The sequence below is a fragment of the Squalius cephalus genome (genome assembly GCF_949319135.1).
Source record: "Squalius cephalus genome assembly, chromosome: 1".
NCBI classification, from domain to species: domain Eukaryota; kingdom Metazoa; phylum Chordata; class Actinopteri; order Cypriniformes; family Leuciscidae; genus Squalius; species Squalius cephalus.
In genome coordinates, this window is record NC_137122.1 from 55,983,943 (window position 1) to 56,011,074 (window position 27,132).

The 27,132-nt window shown below is 37.6% G+C and overlaps 1 protein-coding gene across 1 annotated transcript; it reads right to left on the reverse strand.

The window, feature by feature from the left end:
- Window positions 1-1,502: 1,502 nt before the first annotated feature.
- Window positions 1,503-20,796, reverse strand: sec14l1 (SEC14-like lipid binding 1). The gene is made up of 16 exons (XM_079866213.1): window positions 20,646-20,796; window positions 20,041-20,130; window positions 13,468-13,617; window positions 12,867-12,998; window positions 12,641-12,769; window positions 10,675-10,864; window positions 9,588-9,700; window positions 8,003-8,192; window positions 7,631-7,719; window positions 6,697-6,767; window positions 5,801-5,972; window positions 5,414-5,548; window positions 3,369-3,503; window positions 2,464-2,715; window positions 2,202-2,380; window positions 1,503-2,071 (listed from the first exon to the last, which is right to left on the reverse strand). The coding sequence occupies exons 2-16, from the start codon at window positions 20,101-20,103 to the stop codon at window positions 1,966-1,968; spliced, it is 2,106 nt and encodes a 701-aa protein (XP_079722339.1). The 5' UTR covers window positions 20,104-20,130; window positions 20,646-20,796; the 3' UTR covers window positions 1,503-1,965.
- Between the last annotated feature and the right edge of the window lie 6,336 nt (window positions 20,797-27,132).

A 27,132-nucleotide genomic window follows, 5' to 3' on the forward strand; every position in this document is an offset into this window, starting at 1 on the left:
TACTTTTACTTACACTATGCCCCATAATAGTGTTATAAGCTAATCTGTTTTTAGAGATAAAACTCTTTACATTCGATTATCATGAAAACGCATCCCAGAGAACGATCGACTCGGTAACAATGTGTTAATTACCCTAGGTTCATTTTTCACCGAAATTGTCCTTTAAAAGAATGAATAAAATCATGAACACAGTCTTAACACAGACTCCACACTCCCTGGAGATTCAATGATTTGTGTGTGTTCTGTGACAATCTAAAAGAAGAATTACAGAGTCGAGATGTTTCAGTGATGGAGATTTAGGAAATAAAGGTGAATCATCCCAACCTAGAAATGATAAAACCCTGTTATCAGAGGAACAACTGCCTTCATATCCACACACAGTCATTCACCAATACAAATATATGTTATGACATTTAAATGAGACTAACAATATTCCCACAACCAGTAGCCCAAATATTAAAGGGTTAGTTCACCCAAAAAATGCAAATTCTGTTATCATGTCGTACCCAACACTTTCATTTTTCTTCAAAACACGAAGATATTTTAAAGGAAATCTGAGAGATTTCGGTCCGTCCGTTTAAAGTTTGTTCGCCCAAAACTGATGCGGTCACACTTTATATGAGGTGTTTTTCACTTCTATGTACTTCCATAAAAAATAAGTTCAATGTACTCATTGTGTTACACTTTTGCTGCTAGTTGTTACGGTTAGCAGGGAAGAGGCGAGAATCTACTCAATAATTTATTAAATAAACACACAAAGAAAATCCAAACAGGGGAAGATGATAATTCAAACAGGAAACAAAAACACAACAGTTTTACAAACATTCATTTAAAGACAACAACCGAAAAAAGACAACTGAAACACATGGGTATTTATACACTGGATAACAAGGAACAGGTGTGTGTAATGAATTACCATGGAAACAAACAAGGGTAACTTTAGAAACAGTAAACTGGAACAAACTACAGGAAGTGAACAATGGAGACAGAAAATACACTTCAAAATAAAAGTCCTAGAACACAAAACACAAGGGAAATCGTGACCCTGTTGAGGTGGATACGGTACGTTTAAGGACTGGTTTAGTGCTCTGGGAAGGTTTAAGGGTCAACAGTGGTTATTGATGTAATTACAGAAATGTGGGTACATGTGGGTATTGTAAAAATATAAATTCTATGTAAAAACATGTATGTACACAATAAGTTCATTGTATCAAATGATTACATTTTAGTACATACTAGTTAAAGACACCCAATATAAAGTGGGACCCTTTAAAATATTCAGAAAAGAGATTGTGAAATAAATCAATATGAATGAAGTGGTTTAATCAACGTCTTCTGAAGAGACACAATCGTTTATACATACACATATACACACACACACACACACACACACACACACACACACATACATATATATATATATATATATATATATATATATATATATATTATTTACTACGACACCTTCTAATTTATATAGCATAACCTGGCCTTTTTATTCACAGAAATATTGTTCTTTATATTGGAAATTTTCTGTAACATGCTTGGATTAATGATGGAAGTAAGCAGCTTCCCAGGAACACCGTCCTGACAACTCAAAAATATTAATAATAAAATCATTCTTAAAAACTTACCGTAGTGATTCAGGGTAAATCAAAATCACAGTTTGGAAAATTAATTTTTGATATGATTGTTAAACTTTGTTCATTCGTTCCAAACAAAAAACTTGCACATTGTAGCTTTATGCGCCACTTTCATAAAGTTGCTCAATCAGACAACCAAAGTAAAAACATTTACACATTTATTTGTAACAATGTACAGAAAGCTTGCATGTAATTTACAGAAAGCCAGTAGTTTATCAGAAAAAGATCAGCACTCATCCAGGCGTTTGTTGGTTTAATGTGAACCTCTGTTCGGGAACTGGTGATCCCGCAGAGCTAAAGTCTCTCCAGCTGGATGAAGACGCTATCTGGAAACGGTGGAGTCTGTGTGTGACTGGTTGGAGGAGGTGGTGGCGGCGCTGAGCAGAGAGAAACCGCTGTGACTCGACTCCAGACTGCTCATGGAGCCTCTGATGGAAACACACACACACACACACACACACACACCTTTAAACAGACCATTTGGCTTTCCAGATGATAGTTTACCATGATTCATTCATATTTTTATGCTAGCACTTTGCGATATGTAAACATCCAGACCTGAAGTCAGTGGACTGCAGCACTTCTGTGAAATACATGACTTTGCATTTGTGTGAGGAGACCTGCAGAGAGGCCAGAACATCATCGACACGCGGCCGACTGGATGAAGTGCATGTTGGAGTGCTGTAGAGACGCCACTGCAGGATGTAGAATCCAGGCCAGCGCGTCACATGAGAGCCCTGATGGGAAAGAAAGCAGAGAATGAGAGTTTGTCTGGTTTGAGTCGTCCATGTTGCTGACAGGTTTGGTGAGATTCCCTCACCTGTACGCTCTCTCCCTCTCTGCAGGTGAGGGCCGTCTCCACCATGCTGTAGTCTTGTCCCAGCATCCACGATCGGTCAATGAGCTGGACGTTGTTTCCGCCGGGACAGGCGAGGTTGTGCGCGCTCAGACCGTCTCTTTTAGCTGGCTGAGGGACTCTTCTGGAGTGATAGATGTTGAAGATCACGTCGCCTTTACACACGTCAAAGTCCCACGTGATGACGGACGATACGTCTGTGATCTCTATCAGCACCTGGAGATGAACAGAGGGATTTATCTTTATTTCATAATGCATAACACACAGCGCTGCGCATCATTCAGAATCAACCGGGAATCTGGGATTTGAATTGCAGGAAAACATTCAAATTAGAATTTACATAAGGAAGTAAAAGTAAAATGTTTGAAGAAAGTCAGTAACCAAACAGTTGGACCCCATTGACTTCCATAGTATTTTTTCCTACTATGGAAGTCAATGGGGTCCATTCACTGTTTGCTTACTGACATTTTTCAAGATATCTTTTTTTTGTGTTCAGCAGAAGAAAGAAATTCATACAGGTTTGAAACTATTCATTTAAAAGAAAATTCAGAGTTTAAAAAAATATATTTTTCAGTAACAAATCAGTCATGAAATTGTCTATTCCTATTCAAATTCACACTCATGAATTAAAAGGGAGCCAACTCTGAAGTTTATGGTAACACAATAATACACTATAAGATGCAAATATGTCCAGATCTGCACTTTAAACAGTACAAACTAACAGTATTCGTCCTTCACGCTGCATGTCTTCTTATAACCAACAGATGGCACCACTTATTAACACACTGAATGTGAAAGTGAACGTTGCCCAGCTGAAGTAACCAGTAAAAGCTGTGTATTGTTGAGTGTTGTGAGTGTATGAGCTTTACCTCATGTGGAGATCCCTTCAACACACTCGCGCTCTTGTAGATAGATTCATTCCACAGTTTAACCTCCTCGTTCTCCAGATCCTCGGCCGTACGGTACAGAGACTTGGGAACCAGACCTCCCTCAGGAACATCACACTGAATTAAACATGAGGAGATTAAACATTAGAGTGATGTTTTTGATCATTTCTGTCTGAATAAATACTGTACACTGTCCAGCTACATGTGTCCTGTAGTAGTGAATGACTTCTCTTGGTTTTCTGTGGCAAGTCAGGTTAAGGTCAGCGTTGCCCCTGTGCTTTAATAAAAGACCATCACGAATATACAAGTATACTTGTACAATAATTGTGCACGAGTACAAGGAACATAAAAAACACCACTACAACAAACAAGTGATATGGCAAGCAAATTCTGATTATAATGGCAAAGTGTTTCATGTATTCATTGATATAATCAAACACATCATATAACAACGGCATGATCCCATGTCTTGATGCCATTACATTATTTTACCTTCACATTCCAGGAGAGAAACACATGACATTGTTGCTATTGATGCGTTTTATATTCTCTTGTGAAAAAGAAGTGTGCCTAATTGTATTTAATGTGCACTTGTAGTGTACTTCAAATCTAAAAGTATATTTTTAATCAACTGTACTTGTAGATTATATATTATTAATGAAATAAAAGACCACTTAAAGAGAGACACTATGTTTCTTAACACACTTAAGTACGCTTTTAATAACTTGTCAAATTAAAAGTTTTACTTTAATGTACATTTCAAATCATTTTGTTTTAATAATATTGTCTCATGCTTTGAAGTGGATTTCAATTTGAACTGTAATGTGTTTGTGTTAAATTAAAAATAAATATAAATGTACTAAATAGCAGCTTCACCATTACAAATGAGTAATTTCAAATATAGTTTAATACATGACAAGTTTCAACTGAAATGCCATTGTATTTTTAGTGTACCATAAAAGCCTGTCATTCAGCAGTAACTTCACATTTCACATAAGACAACATAAGTAATAATGAAGTTCAATCATACTTAAGTGGGTCAAAAAACACTCTAAAGTTCAACTAATTGCATGTAACATTCATGTTAAACTATAATTAATTTTCATTTAATTGCAATTAACATGCAATTAAGTGTCCGAAAACTTTACATTCATTCTGCATGCAAGTATATTCTTTTAAAGTATATTATTTCCGTAATAAATCCTCTTCTGCTAAAGTATGCTGAAATGTACTACCGTTTTACAAGGGTTTAATGCCTGTTGAAGTGCCTTAGAGAAGCGTCTGTTTGGCACAAACCACTGTATCATTTTATGATAAATATGCACACAAAGACCAATATTCAAATATAATTATGCAAATTAATATCTGGGAATGAGTTGTTGGCCTAGGGAAGGTGCGTGACATGTCCTATCACTTCTAAACAGAGTTCCAGCTTAATGATCCCGCATGCATCTACATATAGGCCTATCTCTGCTTTCCTGAAGAGCTTCAGCTTAATCTAACCAGGCCAGATGAGAAGCACATGACCACATCTCAACGGCAGCGCTATCATCAGATCTGCTCTCTACAACATGAGTAATATCAGACCCTAACTCTCTTAGTAAAGGCTCTTATCATCTCAAGGCTAGATTACTGCACTACTCTGGAGACCAGCTTTGTGAACTCCATCAACCCTCTACATGTACTAAAGAATACAGCAGCACATCAGGTTTTCAACCAACTGAAGAGGGTTAACACAGGACCAATGTCCTGCAGTTTAGCTCCAACACTTATTAAACACACCTGAACCAGCTTATCAAGGTCTTCAGGATTACTAGAAACTTCCAAGCAGGCGTTCTGGAGTTACACTCTGCAGGACAGTGTCCTCCAGGACTGAGGCCTTGTCCACACTAATACACTTTCGTTTGAAAACGCATCTTTTCTCTGCGTTTCGGCCTTCCGTCCACACTGAGACGCCGTTTTTATTAATGATGAGTTGACACGGGTTAACATGTCAGATCTCACCACCTGCAGTTCTGAAGACTCACCAGAGAGTCTCCTCCTAAGAAGTCAGGGATGAAGTCTCTGTTGATGTAGTCCACCAGTCCTCCAGGCCCCTGGTAGTCATTCCCAGCGTAGATGAGAAACTTCTTCCGTGTGTTTTCATCGATGAATGGACTCACCTGAGAGCAGAACAAAAACATGACATTTACAGAAGCCCAGAAATTAAATAAGGCCAAATGAGTGAAATAACACCGCGCTAACATGACATTTAACTGTGATGGGTCAGTGTGTGGAGACATTTACAACCATTAAATGAAGATTGAGTAGGTGTTCATCTCAGTCTTTCCTAATATCTTTAACTATTTGTTAACATTCTTTTTATGTTCTTAGTGTGTCATAATGTGAAATCCTATGAGTGTGTGTGTGTTTACCAAAGTCCAGAGCACAGGAAACACTCTGGGTGCTCTGATTATGAGGAGACGGCCCAGTGTTTCAGGGTAGTTGGCTCCTACAACTTCTATCATCCTCAGCAAGGCTTTGATGGCCGGTCTCCACAGATGCCTCATATTTAACCCCTCAAGATCCACCAGACATGTCCAACAACTACAGCACAAGAGCATGCACTTATTTAGGGTGGAGGCACCATACAGTAAAACACACAATGTGTACGGCCACTAGTGTTGAGAACCGATAAAAATGAATAAATACTGGAACTGGCTGGTTTTCTTGATGTTCGGTTCTAAGTGGAGTTGGAATTGGAACCAAATCCAGAACAATCAAATTCCTTTTGATTCCCATTTATTATGGCCAGTTTTGAGTAAGTTACTCTAAAAATGTAATTAATTACTTGCTACTAATTTAATCTTCAACCGTGTAATTTGATGACTGTACTAATTACTCTATCTATAAAGCATTGCATTACTAATTACTTTCTAAATCCCACATCAACCTCGACCAGTTGAACCATACAAGAATAGACATGAAACTGCTCTTTTAATTCTTTCAAATAAATAATATAAAATTGCATAAATTATTCTTGAACTGACCAAAGTGTTTAAAGGGAGAATGATACATTAAAAACATTGATTTTAGCATTAGACGTTAAATTCACTATAGTTTTAAATATATACAGTATTTAATGCAATGACATCTGAAGTAACTATTAAATTACAGAAAAATCCTGTCCTTTACTTTTTCAAGGGGAAAGTAATTAAATTACAGCAATTAATTACTTAGTAATGCATTACACCCAACACTGATTATGGCCACTATATAGAGATTAATACAGGACATGATCTGTTTGGTAATGCATGAATAAATGAAGTACCTGATTGGTTTTCCAAATATTTTGGTTTTCTCTTGACAGTGTCGGAGACCTTCCTCGTTGATAGACAGCACCTAAACGTTGGGTCAAAGGTCACGGGGGTCAGTGAATGTGGTCATTTTATTTAATTGAATTTGAATCCCTGGTGTAGCCAAGTCATTTTTCTACTGCTAACACCAAAAAATGATTTTTTGTTTTTGTTTTTGTTTTGTCTCTGACTTGCTCACTGTGGGATTAAAGCATTATGAGTTTTTTTCTAGAAGCTCCCTTTTAAGAAAAGGGTGATATGACCAAATTATTTACCAAAATATGTGATTTTCAACCACAGTATGGAACGATATAGCGCTTCTGTATGAAATCAGAGATGTTACAAATTGAAATTAAAGCCAAATTTCTCAAACATTCTCAACACATCAGACTCTGTGAACACCTGCTATTTTTCACTTAAGACAACCAAATCATACAGTACATATTCATTGATGCTTTTAAAGAATTTTTACTCTACAGAAACAAAATCACCTATTGAAATACCTACAGATATTTCAATCTCCTAATTACCTTTAAATGCTCAGTCGTTTGCCCGAGCATCAGACTTTGACAAGCAGGGTTTTTTCACTTGTGACAAATCTTCAATAACACTTTTTGAGAATTGCGTACTCTCGCTTAGAAACAAAACCGACCAATGTTTTAATATCTAAATTGCTTTGAATGCTCAAACGTGTGTCACTGCTGCACTAACATATGAGCTAGAGCAGACAACACTATAAATACAATATAGATAGATCTAAATCTTCTTGCTCTGTGGTAAAGCACTCAGGCATTATTAACACAATGACTGTAAAGCTGCTTTGGAATGATGTGTATTGTGAAAAGCACTAAATTTGATCTGACATTTCGATTTGTCATTTCATACTGTTTGTATTCGTCTAACTCTTACATGTCTCAGAAGAGTCTCTTCTCCCAGTGTCCGCACCAAACCTTTGGTGTCCATTTGTCCAAGTCGAAGGATATAGAGAGGACGTCCATCTATATAATACACACAGAGAAGCACATAACCACATTAACATCTGCTTGTTTGATATTAATACAGCCTTTGGAAAACACTCGCTCAGACCAATTCCTCTGTTCGATCCGTATCAAGCTCTCGCTTCAACTGCTCTTTATTTCAAAGGCTGCTTGTAAGTCCGGCACAGGACTAACACACATCCAGGATTGAGAGGGGAAATGCCTCTCCATTAGTTCTGTGGCCGATAATCAGGATTTAAATGATAATGTCTAAAGTAGTAAAGTGAAAGTAAATGTGATGGACCTTTGTCATGGTGATGCCAGCCTCCGGTGTAATAGTCCTGCAGGAGCTGCGGACACTGCCACGTGTCTAACAGGAAGTCGATCTGATGCTGCTTCCTCCACGTGAGCGTCTGACACAAAGCCTCTTTAGCCTTTTCCAGATTAAAGTCTCGTGAGCGCAGGAAACGCAGCACGTGCTCGTCTTTAGGGATCTGATGGGATTCATATAAATATGGATTTAATTCAAATAAAATCTCCCATCTGGTTGGAAAATCAGGTTTTTGAAAGAAGTCTCTTCTGCTCACCAAGGCTGCATTTATTTGATCAAAGATACAGTATTATTACAATTTAAAATAACTGTTTTCTATTGTGATATATGTTAAACTGTAATTTATTCCTGTGATCAAAGCTGAATTTTCTTCAGTGTCACATGATCCTTCAGGAATCACTCTAATATGATGATTTGATGATCAAGAAACATTATAAATGATGAAAACAGTTGTGCTGCTTCATTTTTTTTTGTGTAAAGTAACGCTTTTCATTATATACAGGTTTTGTTTAAAACAATCACTTCATAACTTATTTTGTTCAGTAAATATACTGTCATTAAAATTTGTTCATTTTAAAATACAGAAAAAATAAATAAATACTAAAAAAGTAAAGATTATGAAGGATCCCATAATAATTTAAATTGGCTTAACAGTACTAACAATACGTATGATATTTTATTATATGATTTTATTAAAGTCCCCCTGTGGTGAGATTCCAGCTTTTACTGTTGTTTATATGTCTATGTGGTGTTTTTAATATGATTTATGACAAAGTAAAGTAAAGTCAACATAATTTTCTCCTTAAAACTGCAGTGAATCAAAGACTCACTTTTGAAATCGCTGGTGTTTCTGACGTCACACACTACCTTGTAACCAATCAGATCAACGTGTGATCGTCAACCAGTGGATCTCTGAGCTCGTGTGAGTGAGTGGAGGTGGGGCTCATTTGCATATTCATAGAACCGCATTGAATTACATTCAAGCTATTTTAAGGCATGAATAATTTTTTGTCCAAGTAAAAAAAAACATTTGAATATGTCATTTTGGTGATCAAAGATGAGTTTTAAGGGATAAAACTATTGACCACAGGGGGACTTTAACAGAATCATTGACATTAACCATCTAAATCTAACCATGTCATGTGAACAAATAGAAAAGTCAGCCATGTCAAGTATTAAGCCTTTAGCCTTTTTACCCCAAATAACATACTTTTATATTTTCTTAAATTCAAAACTGTTGATTTAAAAAAAAGCTGAAAACCATAACACGACCTTTGTTTCAAAATATATTTGGTAATTGTATTGATTCTCATTTGCTACCTAAATCGATTACATTTTTAAAAACATTAAATATTAGATCAAATTAGCACAGAATCAACTTTGCATTGCTTCCCGCCATCGTGTCAAAGATCAACCAAATTTCCACATGCATAGTGAGACCAGGGTGTTTAGGAAGGAGTTTGTGTGGCATCTAGTGGTTTAGAGTACAGAAATAAAATCAATGCACCTTTAGCCCCGCTGTCCCCGACTAGTGCTTTATCCTGAACATTGCACTCACCTTTCCTTTGTGTGTTTCCTGCAGCCACTGTCGAAGGCGAATTAGGCAGCTCTCCTGGAAAGGAGTCAGCTGTCCCAGATAGCGTGAGATGTAGTCTGCATCTAACTTGTTGTCTGCAAACAACACACAACCATCAGACAGCTGAGAAAAGTGTAGGAGATCATTGACTTTTCACTTAGAATATCCAGCATATCGGCCTCCTCTCGTACTGATATGATAGATCATTTGAACATGTTCCTCCCATCATTTGAAATCAATAGTGAGATAATCACTCAGTGCGGTGTGTGTGAGGACTACTGTTTGTGACGTGCACAGAGATGCCAATGTAGAGAGCTTCAAATAAGTCAATATAAATAAGACAAGCTAACTGGAACGTTCTCTTAATGTTATGAACAAACCTTCTTCCAGTAACATTAATAGAATGGGAAAACGTTTCAATAGTCCACTTTAGACATAACTGTAAGTAACTTTGCAACTACATGTCAACTAACTGTCATTAGAGTATTAGTAGACTGTCTGCTTAATATCTGCTAACTTTATTTTGATGCTCCTCAACAGATTTTCTACTCACTATAAGTAACTTTGCAACTATATATCAACTAACTCTAACCCTAACCCTACCAGTCTACTAAAATACTCTAATGAGAGTTAACTGACATGTAGTTGCAAAGTTATATATTAGAATATATAGGCCCGGTTTCACAGACAGGGCTTAGACTAAGCCAGGATTAGACCATAGATCAATTAGGACATTTAAGTATTTTTATAAACATGCTTAGAAAAAAACATTACCGATGTGCATCTTAAAACTAAAAAGGCACTGATATATTTTTAAGATCAGTCAGTGCAAGTTTATTTCAGTGGAAACAGCTCAGACTTACATTTTAGTCTAGGACTAGCCCTGTCTGTGAAACCAGGGGATATTGTTATAAGTGAGGTTTGTTTCTTTCAGGGTGGAGTTAGGACACTGCCTTTGAAAGGCAGCTCACTAGAATTTGGACATGTTGATTCTCGTTATCATTCCATTCCTCCTGCATTATTATATTTATGAGCACACGCTCGCGGGCAGAAGTATGATTCATCTCACCATCCGGAGAGCCTGGCAGGACGTCTGTGGAGCTGGGATGAGCTCTACTGTTGCATGCTGGGATAGCTCTGGCTAAGCTGACAGGCGGTTGGTGAGGCGGGATGGTGGCGGGAGGAGGGACCCAGCGGGGCATGTGGGTAATGCCCTCCTCCTCCAGCTGTTTGAGGTGAAATTCAATAATCTCTTTTCCCTGTAGAGAGAAAGAGACAAACAGAGAGTGACACAAGAGTTTAGTCAAATGAAACAAGTAAACATTGGCTTTAGGTACACAGACGTATGAAAAACACACTCTTACACGCAAGCCAGCCACAACCAGGACATTGCAAGAAAACAGATCCTGATGATAGACATAAAAGGAATCTAAAAGTGGGAAGGAGATTCTTGAAAATAAAGCAGTAAGAAACAGTCATTATCACTGTCTGAGTCTAGATGTAAACATTTATTTTGTGAAATATATATAAAAAAAATAATGTTTCAAATGTTTTAGACTTAGGGCCAGATTTAAAAAAAAAAAAAAAAAAAAAAAAAAAACGTAACAAAAAACTACTGTCATGATTTACTAAAGACACGCAGTGAAGAATTATCTCTGAAAAGGCGTGGACAGGGTTATTTTTGTGGCATTACATTTGTAGGAGTTTCCCTTTCAGATGCAAAATTTATAGGAGTAAAGTATTTAAATGAATCATGCAAGGTGATTCAGTCTATTTACTGGTATTTGCGCCTTTATTTACCACCCAAAAATAAGCAAGTCTTAAACCAGATGCTAATTTGCTCTGCTCTAGGTAGATTGCGTAGGTCATTAAGGCTACGTTACATTAAGGCTACATCAAGGATACATTACTCCACATACATTTGAAATCGGCATTTTCATTTAAAAACGCTCTCCATCCACACTAGCGTTTTCAGGCGTTTCAATGTAGAAGAGAAACTTTTGAAAAATGCCTGAAAACGCTAAATTCACCTTACAGCGCATGCGTAAAACCTCACAAAAGCTCACTGAGATGATACAGACGGAAATATAAATGTTAGCAAAATATCTCAGCATTCACTGAAGCGTCCAGGCCGCTCTCAGTCACCATTATATGTTTGGTCTAAATCAAGACTGCTCTCATGTTTTGTGAGTGAATTCTGTCAACTTTGCAGGACTGTGACATGAAGAGTGTGTAAAGTAACATATTTTAGCAACAGTGTGAAAGTGAATAGCACATAACAGGCACAATACCATTACAAACATGAATATCTATTGGTACAATATGCGTCACATGACTAAACTTACGTCATCGTTTTTTAAATACCTCTGTTTTGACGGTCCACACTACAACACGAAATTTATCCACTTTCGACAGCGTTTTCATTCATAAAAATGGCGTCTCAGTGTGGACGGAAGGCCGAAACGCAGAGAAAAAGAAGCATTTTCAAACTAAAGCGTATCAGTGTGGACAAGGCCTAAGGAAACGATCCAGCTGCTTCTGAGTTCAATATGCTTCAGTAGATCACGCGCATAACTTTACAATCATGATTTTTTTGGAATTGTGCTCTCACGCTAATCTCCCTTAATCTCGCTAGTAAATCTGACCCTTAATATTTACTTGTTCTAGTTTTCCAGATAATCTTCTTTTGTGCAGATCCCTTTAATGAGATTGGAGGGGGGAAAAAAATTCTCGTTGCTTTTGAATTTGCTCGCAAAAGTTTGAGATGGGAAGACCTATATTCCAATGCTTTTTCGAGGGAACAAAAAGTCTCTCAAAAGGTATGCAATGCAAATGCAACGTTTCTAGAACATTTGGAAATACTGTAGGAAAAACACGATGTAACATGGCAAGCAAGGAGAAAGTTTTGAGGTGTGGACTTCAAAATAAGAGTCTTTGTGAACAGAGATATGTATTTAGGTATAGATATAGGTTTGAATTTGGCCTGTCACATGTCCTGATCCATCCAACCAAGCAACCAAGCAATGCACACACACCTTTTTAATACTGGCGGCGTATTGCTTCATTGCGATCTTCTCCGCGGTGCTCTCGAAGCCGAAGAAGGATTTGATGTCCATGCTGGCGGACTGCTCAAAACAGGTCCAGTCTTCATTCTCCGGGTGAACCTGAGGAGGGATCGTTCAATCATCAGGATAAAGCAGCTAACACATAAACACGTGTCCTTAAATAAGAGGGAAACGGCAGGGAGAGAGCAGCGCAGACCATGTAGCAGCAGTGCTCGTAGACGTTGACTCTGCTGGAGAAGGACTCGTTGTACGCCTCTATGTGCAGAGTTCTCTCTCTTCGGTCCAAAGAGTTCTTCTGGATGAAATACAAGTAGTCCACTCCTGCTATCTGTACACACAGCCATGCGTCACAATCATAATCAAGGCACCGGCTATTATGAAGTTTTAAAGGCTAAATGAAATACACACAAAATGAAGGAAGAGTTCACCTAAACAAGTCATATATTGTTATTTCATTTATTTTCCCACATGTTGTGCCAAACCTGTGATACACCAATGACGAATTTTTGAAGAATCTTCAAGCATTTATTTATTTATTTATTGCATACAGCAACATCTCATTTTTTGTTGTTGTGGTTTCATTTTTCTTTCTTTTTTTATAGCATCAAAAGGGTTTTTTAAATAATTTTACTATAGTCATTTCTCTTTTAGGATCATCAATTAACTGTGCCAATTAACTTTACATACAGTAATCGCAGGGAACAGCTTCTCGTATTATTTTAATGTTCAAATGTTAGTCAAATGAATGCTCACAGTGTCATACTTTATGACATTTTGGATTCTAAAAGATGAAATACCCTCTTTAGAAGCCGAGGAGCCTCGACGTCCACGGTACACCTGCGTTCAGTCACTTGTGTCGCCCCATCTTCACTATGACACTCACTGATGATGTCGCTGTTCACAAACATGGGTATCAGCGGACAGCTTGGGAATCTTTTGTCATAGGCCTATGAGAGAGAAAAGATGAAACCAATGTAAAAAAAAAAACTCCTTACGAGAGAGAAGCAGATGCAGGAAAGCAGTTTTTGCAGACAATGCAATTTTAATAAAAATATGGTTCTCTTCAGCTCAGCTAATGTGTACAAATGACCCCCATTTAGATTATATATGTTCCTGAAAATGTGTCACTTGTCTTGTGATGTGTTATTGTTTTATTTTCAGTTGACTTAGTGGCTCATATGACCAGTTTAGCAAGTACAGTGTGTCACATGAAGTCTTAAGTCAACGATACCAATAAACTACAGGTACGCCCATCAATATTTACTCCCTAATCTCTCGCTTTTTAAAGTTCCCACTTTAAGAAGTCGCAGGAGGACTGTGTTAGAGGAACCAGTGCAACACAGTAATCCTTGTGAAACAGAAGCACACTTTAACATACTTTTAAAAAGAGTGCTTATTACGGAAATAATATACTTTAAAAGAATATCCGTGACAAATGAGAGATATGAAATGTTTTTTGGATATTTTATTGCATGTTAGTTGCAATTACATGTAAATGTATTATAGTTTACATTTATATTAAATGCAAATATTGCAATGTATATTTACATATAATTTTTGACCCAGTTTTAAGTACATCATTATATCATTTCAAAATTACATTATTGTCTATGAAATATGGTTAAAGTTCATGCTGAATGTGCTGACAAGCATTTATGGTAAACTAAAATATCTAATGTAATATCTATTGAAAGTTGAATGTTGTTTATTTGAACGTTTTTGTAATTGAGATGATGTAGCTGCAATTTACTAAAATTAACATAATAATAACTAAGTGCATTGTGTTATTCACTATTACATTTAAATTATAATCTAGTGTTTGGTTACATATGTTTTGGTAAGTGCAGTTCTTTAAAGCACAACAAAAGATTATTAAAACATCATTATTTGAATTCTCTTTGTTATTTGAAGTCTTTAAGCACACTTATGTAATCTTTTATTTCATTAATATTGTATTGTCTGCAGGTAACATAGTCAGACATATACAAATAGTCTTGCATATTATTGTTAAAAATCCTTATTTTACCAGCATTCTTACTTCCAGAATGCTACTGTTGGGCTCTATTAAGTTTTGTGTCTCTAATTATGCATATATTATCCACTACAGCTCTAAACTGCATCCACGTTAATGCATTAGCCATCAGAGCAGAGATATTTCTGCTGAGCAGGGGATGAGGGTTTTCAAGTACATGTTTGTTTTAGTATGTGTACTCTGCAATTCCACTGAAAGTCACGTGCGATCCTGCTAAAAATCAAACAATTCTAATATGTACACAATGCATAAAATGTAAATGATCTATAGAGTGTACTGTGAGACCTATTAAACAAAGGCAAGCTCCTTCGCTCTGAATTATACACACACTAACTGTATATGCAACAGTTTAGTACGCTTCATTGTTGTCACACGATCTGGTCATGCTGCATCCAGTTGTCATCTTAGTTTAGTTTAGATTTTTTTATTAGGCATTTATCCATTTTTGCATAAAGAATTGTCATGCTGGACTGAAAGGTCATGTCATTTTGATCACTGTAGTAGCTCATATGCATACTGAAAACCTGCAAACTGCACAGTATGCACTGAGTATGCTAGCCTCTTTAAAATGCTTGACCTTCGTGTCAAATCAATAAAGTGATGATGTCCATGGACGTCATCCATTAAAGCGATTGATCAAACAATGAAATGTTTTCTCTGGACTGAACACAATAACAGCTTTTATGTAAGAGATTAAGCATTGTGTATTAATTTCTACTTTCAGGAACAATAATCCTCACTACAGCAGTCCAATAGCTGAAAAATGCCTTTTAAATGCATATTTAATTCCTGAATTTAAATTGAATGCAGCTGAATTACAATTCTGTATAAATGTAAAATTATAATGGTAATTTAATTGAATATTGAATAAAGCAGAATTAAAATAGAACAAATTTCAAAAAGATCCATACAACTACTATGCTTTTAATTATACAATTTCATTTGAACATGAACATTACACACTATGTGAAATTTCCAGAAATATATATATATATATATAAAATGTCATTATATTTAATGAACTAAAATAAAAAATAAAAATCTACTTTTATCCTGAAATGTCCATATCAGGGGAACAATATACATAATTAGTCAATATGAATGAATCTGTGGTGTTGAACTAATGAAAGCCGTCAGCCCACTCTGTTTCAATTTGGTTTTAAAATAATGGCGTTTAACAGAACTAAATTAATCTACATTAAAACTACATTACACATGATGATGAACAGAAAATCCCACCAATCAGAGAGTAGCGACAACAAAACGTGCCAAAAGAGCTCTTTAAGCTCCGCCCAATCCCACGACACACTGCGAATGACGTAACCCTATACTCTCAAAATACTTGTATATATTGCAATAAACTTAAAATATATTTTTATATACTGTATATAATTAACATTTTAAATAAGTAGTTTTATATTTCTCAATCATTTTTTATTCGATTATGCAGTTTATGGGATAGTAGTTTTTTCCCCTTCACTAAAATCTTGAACCTTTATATTTTTTTTCCCATTTTCAAATACTTTTTTTGCCTCAAATCAATATTTTTAATGTTATTATTTAGCTTGCAGAAGGTCGATTTGGTTCTTTGCTTATAATGCTTTTAAAAAAAAAAAAAAAAAAAAGGAAATTGATGCGAACAAATACTTCCGGAACCACTCTCCCTTTCGAGTGCCGTTGGCAAAGCATGCTGGGAAATAGACATCCCAGCCGTTTCAGTTATACTCAAGTTCGTCTAAATTAAAAGAAATAATTTCATAAAACTCAAAACAATGAAACAGTTCAGTTTACTTAAAATTCAGTTCTGTGAACTTGAAAGATAAAGAAAGTGCTAAATACTCATAAAAGTTAATTTGACTCAACTAATTAGTTTAATTTAAGTTTGTCCAACTCAAACCAATTAATTATTTTGAGCGTTAGGGTTTACGGTGTACTTCCGGAAGCAAAGCCGCTGAAAAAAATGGACGGGCACTAATACACTCAGTTCAGTTCAAATTCGCTCAACCCCCGTGATGTGTGCAGTCTTGGAAATCTAGAACAATCCCTATAGTTTCTCCCATACTAACACAATGACCCGAGGTTTCTGCCCCAGATGAAGTTTGATTGACAGGAGAGGCAGCAGCGACCCGTGCTGACTAAAGCATGACGTCAAACTGTGCACTCAGCAAATCTGAAAAAGCAATACACAATAATAATGTTGATAAGAGCGAGTGATTAGCGCTTTCGCCTGGGGAAATTATGTCACTGTGGGGGTGAGGAGGATCAATGCGTGTGAACTGTAACCTAATTAACCGGCTGATCAATCATGCCTTGAGATTACTGACACTGTGCCAGAGTTAACACTGCGGCAGACTCCCTCCACACATTCAGACCAGTATTATATGGCATTCATGTGTGAAATAAATTGAAATGATTTTTTTAGTGTAGCTATGAGAAAGAAAGCTATTGAACATTAAAACTCTCCTCCCATAAATTATATGATGGATATACTTAACCAAAAATGGCAAAATCCTATTGCCTCATCTTTAACACTTGCTTTGATATATTATTATCTAATACAGTGACAAACAGTAATACATTTTTTAAATGTGTCCTAAAGTTATGGCTCTTTCCCTTGAGAAAAAGAAGTGTGCTTAGTTATGTTTAATGTGAACTTGATGTAAGTCAAATCTTAAAAGTATATTTTTTTATAAAACCGTACGTGCATAAAATATATTATTGAAATAAAAGCCAGTTAAATACTTTCATGACTGTTTCTTAACACACTTAAGTACACTTATAAAAAGTACACTTTTGTTATAATGTCTAACAAAAGCTTAATTTACAGTGCATTTTAAATCATTGTTTTAATACTATTTTGTCATGCTTTAAAGAAGTGCACTTGTTTTGTAAGTGTTGACTAACATACTAAAGCACGTGATTATAATCTGAATAGTGTATTTGATAAGTTCATATATTTTAAATGTACTAAATTGCAACAAATACACTTAAATACATGCCACATTTAAATAAAGATGGCATTAAAGTATATTTTAGTTGACCAAAAATGCTTGTCAGGTCATTCAGCAGTAACTTTTTACCGTATTTCAAAGCCAATGGAAGTGATTATGTAAAGATGTTAAAGTGCACTTCATTTACACAAGGTTTCTCAGTTCACGGTAAGTGTTAAAGATCACTTAATGATTGTGTAAAGGGTGAGATAACATTAAAAGCTCACGAGACAGCCGTAAAAGGATTTGAGCGTGTATGGGAGTGCTGATGTCATCTGCTCTTGTCAGCTTTATCAGGGCAGCTGCTGATGTGGGGAGGGGCAACTATGCGTTTTGGTGGATCGGATCACAAGTGGACGAGGGAGACGCATTCCCGTGTACACCTGTTTTTTAATCCGTCTCTTTTGTCCACTTTCAACCGCTTCAGTCCTGATTTCTTCGAGCGGAGGGTTTATGGGCGGGTAAATGTTTGGCCTTTTTCAGATCTTTCGATCTGATGGACAAAATAATCACAGGAAATTTACATATGAACGCATGTGGAGACGAAGGAAAAACACACGGAGAACATGAGCTTTAGTTTCTGCTCTGACTAACACAAGACCAGCCGAAAGCTGTGAGTGTGTGTTTGAAATCAGGAATTGTGAGAGAACATTGTGCTGATATGTTTTTCATCTTCAAACCAAACTTCCCAGACAGCAACGTAGTGTCAATCCAGATTCGGCCCACACGTGGATTCCACACGGCCCAGATGTGGGCTGGATCTGGGCTGACACTATGTTGCTGTCTGGGTTGGGTCTCTAGCCGACAAAGTTTGGCTAGAGCTCTTCCCATAATGTTACACATTAGTCCAGTAGACGAGCTTTTGTGGCTTTTGTAACGCATTCGATCACTTGAGTGTTTACACTACGAAAGCACTCCGGTCGAATTTGCTTTCAACTCCCTCTGGAAGTGGTCAAAAGTGGACAAACTCAAAATGTTTTAGACCCCGTTTACACCTGTATTTAGCGTCGTCCACTTGTGATCCGATCGACCAACACGCTGCTTAATACCAGGTGTGAACAGGGCTTGAGATCGGCCTACTTCAAAGATCCAGCGTTTGTTTTGCATATGAGGCACCACGAAAGTAGACTAAATCTAAATGTTTTATTATTATTAAAACAGCCAATCAGATATTAAACCTCATCTATGAAGTTAAACTGATATTTTCATTGGGCATTCATAGTATGAAGAGGTGAACTGGATAGAACACCAAACATTCGTTAATAAAAAACAAGCGTTAACAATGTAGAACTTTACTGTGCATTGACAAGCCAGAGGATATTAAAGCAAGAATACACTTGAAACCGTACGTTACAGTAATTTTGACCATTGACATTGGTAAAAGTTTTAATATAAAGTGAAAATTTCAATAATTGATTAAATTCTTCTCCCAAGTTCATTAACAAAGTTTATAGACAGTTATTGGCATCTGCTTATCTGCATTTTACAACAGCTTCAAATCTTAGAATCATCTAAATCTAATCAGTTTTACAACAGAAAAAAGATAATATATCCCATTGAATAGATTTCAACTGGTTTTCAGGATGCATATTTCACACTGAATGAAAAAAAGATATACTATTATTATTATTGGACACTAAGTGGTGATCCCACACAACATTGTTTATTGTAACAAAAATGACTAGGCTATTACCATGACCATCCCAACGATATACAAAATTATGAACATATAAGAGGTAAAATAGAGGTATGTAGTATAAATATAGTAATAGCAGAAGTATGATTTACAGTGTTGATAGTTTGTCTTCTAAATGTTTCTTGAATCTTGATAGTTTCATGCTCTCTGCAGGCAATACTATTACTGTATATTTCAGAATGTCTGGACTGCGGTATTGAGCGATTAGCCAGGAACGTTTGAAACACTGGTTCAATTCAAACCATGAATGCTATTAAAGCAATAAAACAATAGAAAGCTGTGCTCTGTGAGGTTAAAGATTTACCAGCATTTGAGCTGACGACTGATCTGACAGTCTAGTGAACTCTAGAGCAATGCAGCTTTGAGACAGAGGACAGCTGACTAGACAAACTTTGCAAACATTACTCAATAAAATACTGAATACACATAAATTAACAAAGACAAAGCTGGAAACACACACACACACACAGAGACACAGAGAGAGAGAGAGAGAGAGAGAGAGAGAGAGAGAGAGAGAGAGAGAGAGAGAGAGAGAGAGAGAGAGAGAGTAGAGAAAACTAGATGTAAAAGGATTTAGCCTAATGTAGATAGACTTTTAAACAATATGATGAGATATGCTCTCTCATACGCATGTCATTTCTTAAAAACTCACCGCCATTACTAGCTCAAAAGGGAACTTGTAAACCCTCACAGGGGACTGATATTTCTGCACCATCGCTGCACTTCTAATGGAAAGCCCTTCCTATGGAGAAAAATAATAATAATAATCATAAACCCAATGGTTAAAACCAAATTTATGAACAGCATTATGATCAGAATCACAGAACCGATGTAAAGCATATGAAACATTGTTTATATATATATAAACTTTCACCAAAAATATATAGACTTTCACCATGTTTGGTAATAAATTGCTTAGTGTTTGAAACGCAAAGCATACTTTTTAATGTAGTAATCATCTAAGATGCATGGCCTCTTTGTGAATGTTTAAAAGATACAATACAACAAGTTTGAACAATAGGCTACAACAACCCCGAGTTCTAACTGGAAAAAATAATAATTGTACAACCAGTGACCAAAAAATATGCATGTGGACACTGTCATTATTCATAGTTCATATTCGTTATTGTTGTATCTTTAGCACGGGCCGTTTTAGCGAAACACAAGTGAATCGGCATGTAAACAAAGTCTTCACTCCAAAGCGATCACACGGTAAAACGTCCAGGACAGCTGTGAAATGAAACTCTTAAACTTTACCTTTGAAGTCAAAGGCGCAGAGAATGCAGTGGAATTGAAGTCTTGATAAAATCTGATGTGAAAAAGTAAGAAGAATCCAGCCTGTGTTTCTTTAGTTGTTCTGCTCCATTTCTCCTGCGGAAGTGAAAGCTGCAATTGTGTCAGATGAGAGGTTGCGTAACCCACGTCACTCACACAAACTCCGCCTCACAACTCTAGTTCAGACCTTGTTCAGACACACAGAGCTGAAGAAAAAAAACAACATAAGCATTTCACTTTTTTTATCTTTTCATGTGTTATGTGTTTATGAGAGTATATATATATACAGGAACTATCAAAATAAAACAGTAAATGAATGTTTGTCAGGATCGTTGATGTTCAAAGTACAGCTTTGATGATTGCTTGACAAAAGCTCGTCTAGAGGTTTTCTGCGCGAGGTGGTTACATAAACTAATGTTAAAAAGCCAAGGGTCTAGAGCCCAAAGAAAGCAAACACTGATCAACATAATGGTCTTTATTATGTTCAACAAAACATCAACATCTAAACCTCTGTTAATTCTCAATAAGAACTTTTGTATGAAATAAATTGTCAAACTGGATAGGCATAGGTGAAGATGCTGAGATCTTGAGAGAGATCTGTAAGTGTTTAATGTTCTGCAGTCATTTAACTGTGTTTTTTATTTTATTTATTTTTTTCATGTTATTTTTTTATTTTTTACAGTTAAGGTGTTTGATCATAATGATTCAGGAAATAGCAGCATAGTAAGTTTTGTAGTGAAACATTTAATTAAACGTTCTGTTAAATGTTTTGCACTTTATTTAAATTAGGACATTTTATTTATTTTTAACAGTGTGAACAATGGTCCCAACTGTCCCTTTGCACCATCTGGTGGTGATTTCGCGAATTATTATCGCCATTAGTTTTGTAATTTCACATACATTTGTATGTAATGTACAGTTTTTCTCCATTGGTTTGGCTCATTTCTTGAAACAGAAATGACATTCTCAAAACAACATGGACAAACCTCCAAACCACTTGGCAATTGTTCACAACAGAATTTAATTTCTCATTCATTTCATCAAATTGCAAATGTCTAAGTACATGTCTCAATGTCTCAGTACATCTTTGCAAATGATTAAGTACAGGTAGCCTACATTTAGCACAATTTCCAAGTGAATAGATCTTGTTGATCTAAACTGATTGTTGATTCTCAGTCTAATGGTTGTTCGCTCCAAAACGTGTCAGCGTCATTTCATTGTATAAGTCATCACATGCACAATAGTCTGTTCAATTGTCAAAATTAGTCAAGAACATAATACCATGAATACCATATATGAATCCCTTGGAACATTTGATACATTTATTACAACAATTGACAGTCAGGTGAAACTACAACTTGACTAACGAAGGAGGAGTTTCACACATCTCAGATGACCAATCAAACAGTATGTTTAGTTACCTGACAGGTGCTGTCCATGACTGTGAATGCTGCCAAACATGTATGTAAAGAGCTTGACCATGCAGGACCAGTAAAATTTCTGAACATGGAGGCACCTGGCCAAGTAAATGAACAAGAGCAACTGCATGCTCAAGGAGGAGGATGAGGAGGATGAGGAGGAGGATGAGGAGGAAGATGAGGAGGAGGAGGAGGAGGAGGAGGAGGAGGAGGAGGAGGAGGAAGAGGAAGAGGAAGAGGAAGAGGAAGAGGAAGAGGAGGAAGGGTGCATGGTGGTGGAATGGGGGAAGAGGCCGGGGAGCACGAAGACACCATGCTGTCCCAGATGAAATTCGGGCCACAATTATAGACCATGTCATCAACCATGGCCTCACAATGTCGGAGGCAGGTCGTCGAGTGCAGCCTAATGTGCCTCGCTCTACAGTCTCTTCCATCATCCAAACCTTTCGCAGGGAAAACAGGTATGTTGTCAGTCAATGATGGAAATATATGTTGTATAGGACAGGACACTGCATAGAGCAAGAAATATATTTATTTACACATTTAACTATTCATTTAGTGTGTGTGTGTGATAGACCTACAGCAATATCTTACCTCAATGGGATGTTACTGTATGATACTAAAAATGACATGAAAAACAATGGAGAAAATAAACTATGGATTAGTTTATTTTATACAGTATTGATGATACAGTATACAGTAGTATTCCAGTCACTGTGCAGTGATGCATTAGAATTGTGGTAAAGTTATTGTAAGTAAAACAACAATACAATTATATGGGTACCTCATTCTGTAAGGAATACATAAGGCATACATTACGAATGGAGTGTTGTCCTTTGAATTCTATGTCTAGGATTGGACGACAACCTTGCACGGGTGGCAGAAGAAAACTTCTCAATGAACAACAAGAACAAGAGATCTGTAACATGGTGATGGCAAATAATGCCATCACATTGAGACAGATCCGCACTGCAATCCTACAAGACAATGCCATATTCCAAAATGTCAACTCTATAAGCATCTCCACAATAGACTACAGATATTGAAGAAGCATGAGATGACAATGAAGCAAATTTACAGGGTACCATTTGAGAGGAACTCTGATAGAGTGAAAGAGCTGCGGTACCAGTACATGTAAGTCAGTTACTGGTTGTCCATCATTATAACCTTTTTACAATTAAGCAGTGGTTCCCAAACTTTTTTGGCTTCAGTACCCACTTTACCTGATTTGTGTATCCAGGTAATCCAGGTATGAAAGTATTTGATTTATCTGACTTCAACATTTCCCCTAAAAACTGCAGCTTACTGTATGATGCAATCATCATTATAATCCTTATTTTTAAAAATATAACATACAATAAGAAAAGTGGTCAAAGAGCTGCAATTAGTGACTCCCATGTAAATCTATCTAATACTGTGGGTTTAACTGTAACATTTCAGTAAGTCTAGTCATTGATGATTTCCCCCCTCCCCTTTCTGTCAAATACCCCCTGTAGTACCTCTGCATAGGGGTACATCTACCCTAGGTTTGGAACCACTGGAGTAGTGGCCAGTAGTATACTGAACTTGTGGAGAACATAGAACATTCCTATGTAATTGTCTGTAACTGTAGTGTTAGTGTATGACTCTTCTGTATGACTGATTTGATGTTTTCTTTTTTTACGATATTGTAGAGAATAATGGCATTGGAAGGAAACGAGACCCATCACATCCTCGTGTTTGTGGATGAAGCTGGCTTCAACCTGGCCAAGGGCCGAAGACGTGGCCGTAATATTATTGGCTACCAGGCCATGGTGGATGTCCCAGGCCAGCGAGGGGGCAATATAACTATGCGTGCTGCCATATCTGAGAATGGTGTGGCCACTCACATCCCCAGTCTTGGCCCAAACAATACGCAGAAGCTCCTCATCTTCTTGGACCGCCTTCATTTTGATTTGATCCCTGAAAATGAGAGAGGTCTCGTAGGGCCTCACCTACCACAATTTGTCATTGTATGGGACAATGTGAATTTCCACTGTGGCCCGCTCATCAGGGCCTGGTTCACTAATCATCCAAGGATGGTCATGGTGTTCCTACCACCTTACTCTCCTTTCCTCAATCCTATTGAGGAGTTTTTCTCCGCTTGGAGGTAGAGAGTGTATGAGCATCGGGCTCAAGATCAGAGGTCCCTGCTCCATGCAATGGACGCTGCGTGTGAGGATATTACAGGAGATCAGTGTAGGGGATGGTTGCGACATGCGCGACGTTTCTTCCCTCGTTGTATCGCAAGGGAGAATATACGCTGTGATGTGGACGAGAATCTGTGGCAAGACAGACAGCAGTGTGTGGAAGGCCAGGAGGGTGAGGACGGTGGCCAGGAGAGGGAGAGGGAGGCTGAGGACGGTGACCAGTGAAGAACTTTATTCTTCAGCTTTATTTATTTATTCTTCGACCAGCTTTATTTGCTGCACTGTAGGCTGCATATAATTTTCATTGTTTTTTTGTTTGTGCGTTTATTTTACAGTATATTATGCTGTATACATTTTATTTTTACTCTAATGTATGGAAGTTATTTTATGTGTGTGAATGATAATTTCAATTACAATAAATTACAATTTCCTATAGTATGAGTGCAATGTGTGATGTCAAACCTTGGAGGCTACTCTTACCCTAAAATCCTATTTCTTTTTTTTTTTCAGTTTTATACACAATTGTATTGTGTTAGTTAGACAAAAAAAAAAAAAACAGTACAGTAACCATTGTCAATGAAGGACTGGGCTAAGACTGAAAGGTGGGCATGAGGGATATTTCAATGGTCCTCTGCCATAGTGACAAAACATCTAAACATTTTGACTTGCAGTGCTTACACAATGCCAAAGGGACGAAGCATTTTGGGGGCACTGACTGTTTAAATGAGAAGGAAATTTAGTTTTGACACATGAGTGAAATGTTTTGGGAGAGGTATGAGCTTTTGCGGTTGAACCATGGTGTTGTGCCAAACCATCCACGTTATTTTGGCAAAAGCACCAAGAGTGTTGAGAACGTCCGATCTGTTTCAAGAAATGAGCCAAAGCAATTGAGAAGGATCTTTGCCATTTCCGTGGCACTGACTCTTTATATGGGAAAGTAATTTAGTTTTGAAGCATGAGTGAACAGTTTTGGGAGAGATATGAGCTTTTGCAAGGGAGTTATAGTGTTGTGCTGAACTGTAAGACTGTTTTGCCAAATGATCTTACTGTGCGTTCACACTGGACGCGAATAGCGCGTCAAATTCGCGCCTAGTTATACGCTTGACCACTTTGTGTTAATTCGCGCGTCAAGAGTGAAATTGACGCGCGTAAAAACAAAAGTTTGAAGCGAAATTTACGCGCATCAGAGGCGAAAGTTTCGAAACCCGTTGGCGGCCATCTTTTTTTAGATGTTTATCGAGCATTAGCATTAGCATTAACCGAGAGAGTCACCGCTCGTATATGCTCTGGAGAGCAGAAACAGCTGCGTAGGGGACATCGTCGCTGTACTCGGGTCCACCAGACCCTCCGGAGGGTTTCAGGAGTTTCACAGTTTGCTCCAGGAGCTAGGTTTGGTGGACCTAACGGTGAGGACGCTGACGAGGACAGCGTAGGCCGTATAAGGCCTCGGCCTCGAGTGGTCGCTGCCTGACGAGCCCGCGCTGTACAGCCCGGCGCGAGGTTCACCCTCGCCCGCACCCACCTATTCTGTCATTTATTTTTGTTTTGATAATAAATGGAGCCAGCCTCCAAAAGTGAAACCTGTCCTGTGATTTTTATTTTTATTTTTTATACACTAAATTGTGTTTGTTGTCTTTACAATAGATTAATAATGTTTCATATAATTAGAATAGATATGGAATAAATAGCATTCAATACAAAATGAGTATCTCTCATATATTGAAATCGAGTTTTTATGTGAAAGATTTGCTTTGTTGTGCATTTTAGTCATATTACAAAATAATTTATTGAGGCCAAACATAAAATAACATTATAAACTGTCACTTCACCACGTGACAGCAGTAAGCAGGCAGGCTCCTGATTGGTTAACGCGGCGTGAATTTACGCAGAGGTTCAGATTTTTCAACTCGGGCGGCAGACGCGAATTTGCGTCAAACGCGTGAATGCACAAAAAGCACTAATAAAATAATTTGCGCGTAACGCGCCAGACGCTCAATTCACGCGAACTTGACGCGCGAATGAGGCGTATTCGCGTCTACGCCTCATTCGCGCCGCAGGAATTTGCATTGACTAAACATTGAAATCATTCGCGCCTGACGCGCTATTTGCGTTCGGTGTGAACGCACCATTAGAGTTTTGAGAATGTAACTTCTGTTTCAAGAAATGAGCCAAACCAAAGGAGAAAAACTGTATTAATCGCCATTAGCAGCTGGCCTTGGATCAGCGCTCACTGCAGCTGGCTTGAGATCAGCACTCTCTGCAGCTCTAGGCACGGGGTCTGAGGACAAAACAGGTCTGACAGGGACTTCTAGGATCTTGACAAGACGTGATAAATAATCCAACAGGGTTTTGGCAGCAATGACGACAGGCATCTCCTGACGAGCTGAAACAGACTGTAATACTGCTTTAGCAGCAGAATCGGCCGCAGCTTTCTCTTCAGCTCTCACGACTGTAGACTCAGATACAGCTCTCTCTGTTGCAGATTCAGAAATAGCATAGTAGTTTAAGGAATAACATTCTCTACCGCAGTCTTCGGAACAGCCTTTTCTGCAGCAGCCTCTGGAACAAATCTCTCCAACGCAGACTGGGGAACTGCGCTTTCTGCAGCAGGTTCAGGAACAGCTTCTCCTGCAGCAAAGCCCTGAACCACACTTACAGTAGCAGGCTCAAGAACAGCACTCTCAGTTACAGCGGCAGGTTGGAGAGCCATCGCGGACTCAGGGGGAGACAGAGATGGAGGACAGAAAGCTCCCTTCTTCCTCCTTTTTCTCCTTGGCCGCGGAGCAGAGGCCTTAGCCAGGACTTGTGACCGGTTGGGGAAGCTCAGCAGGAACCGTGACTGGTAGTGGAAGGACAGTCTCAGGCAGGGTTGACTCCGTCGCT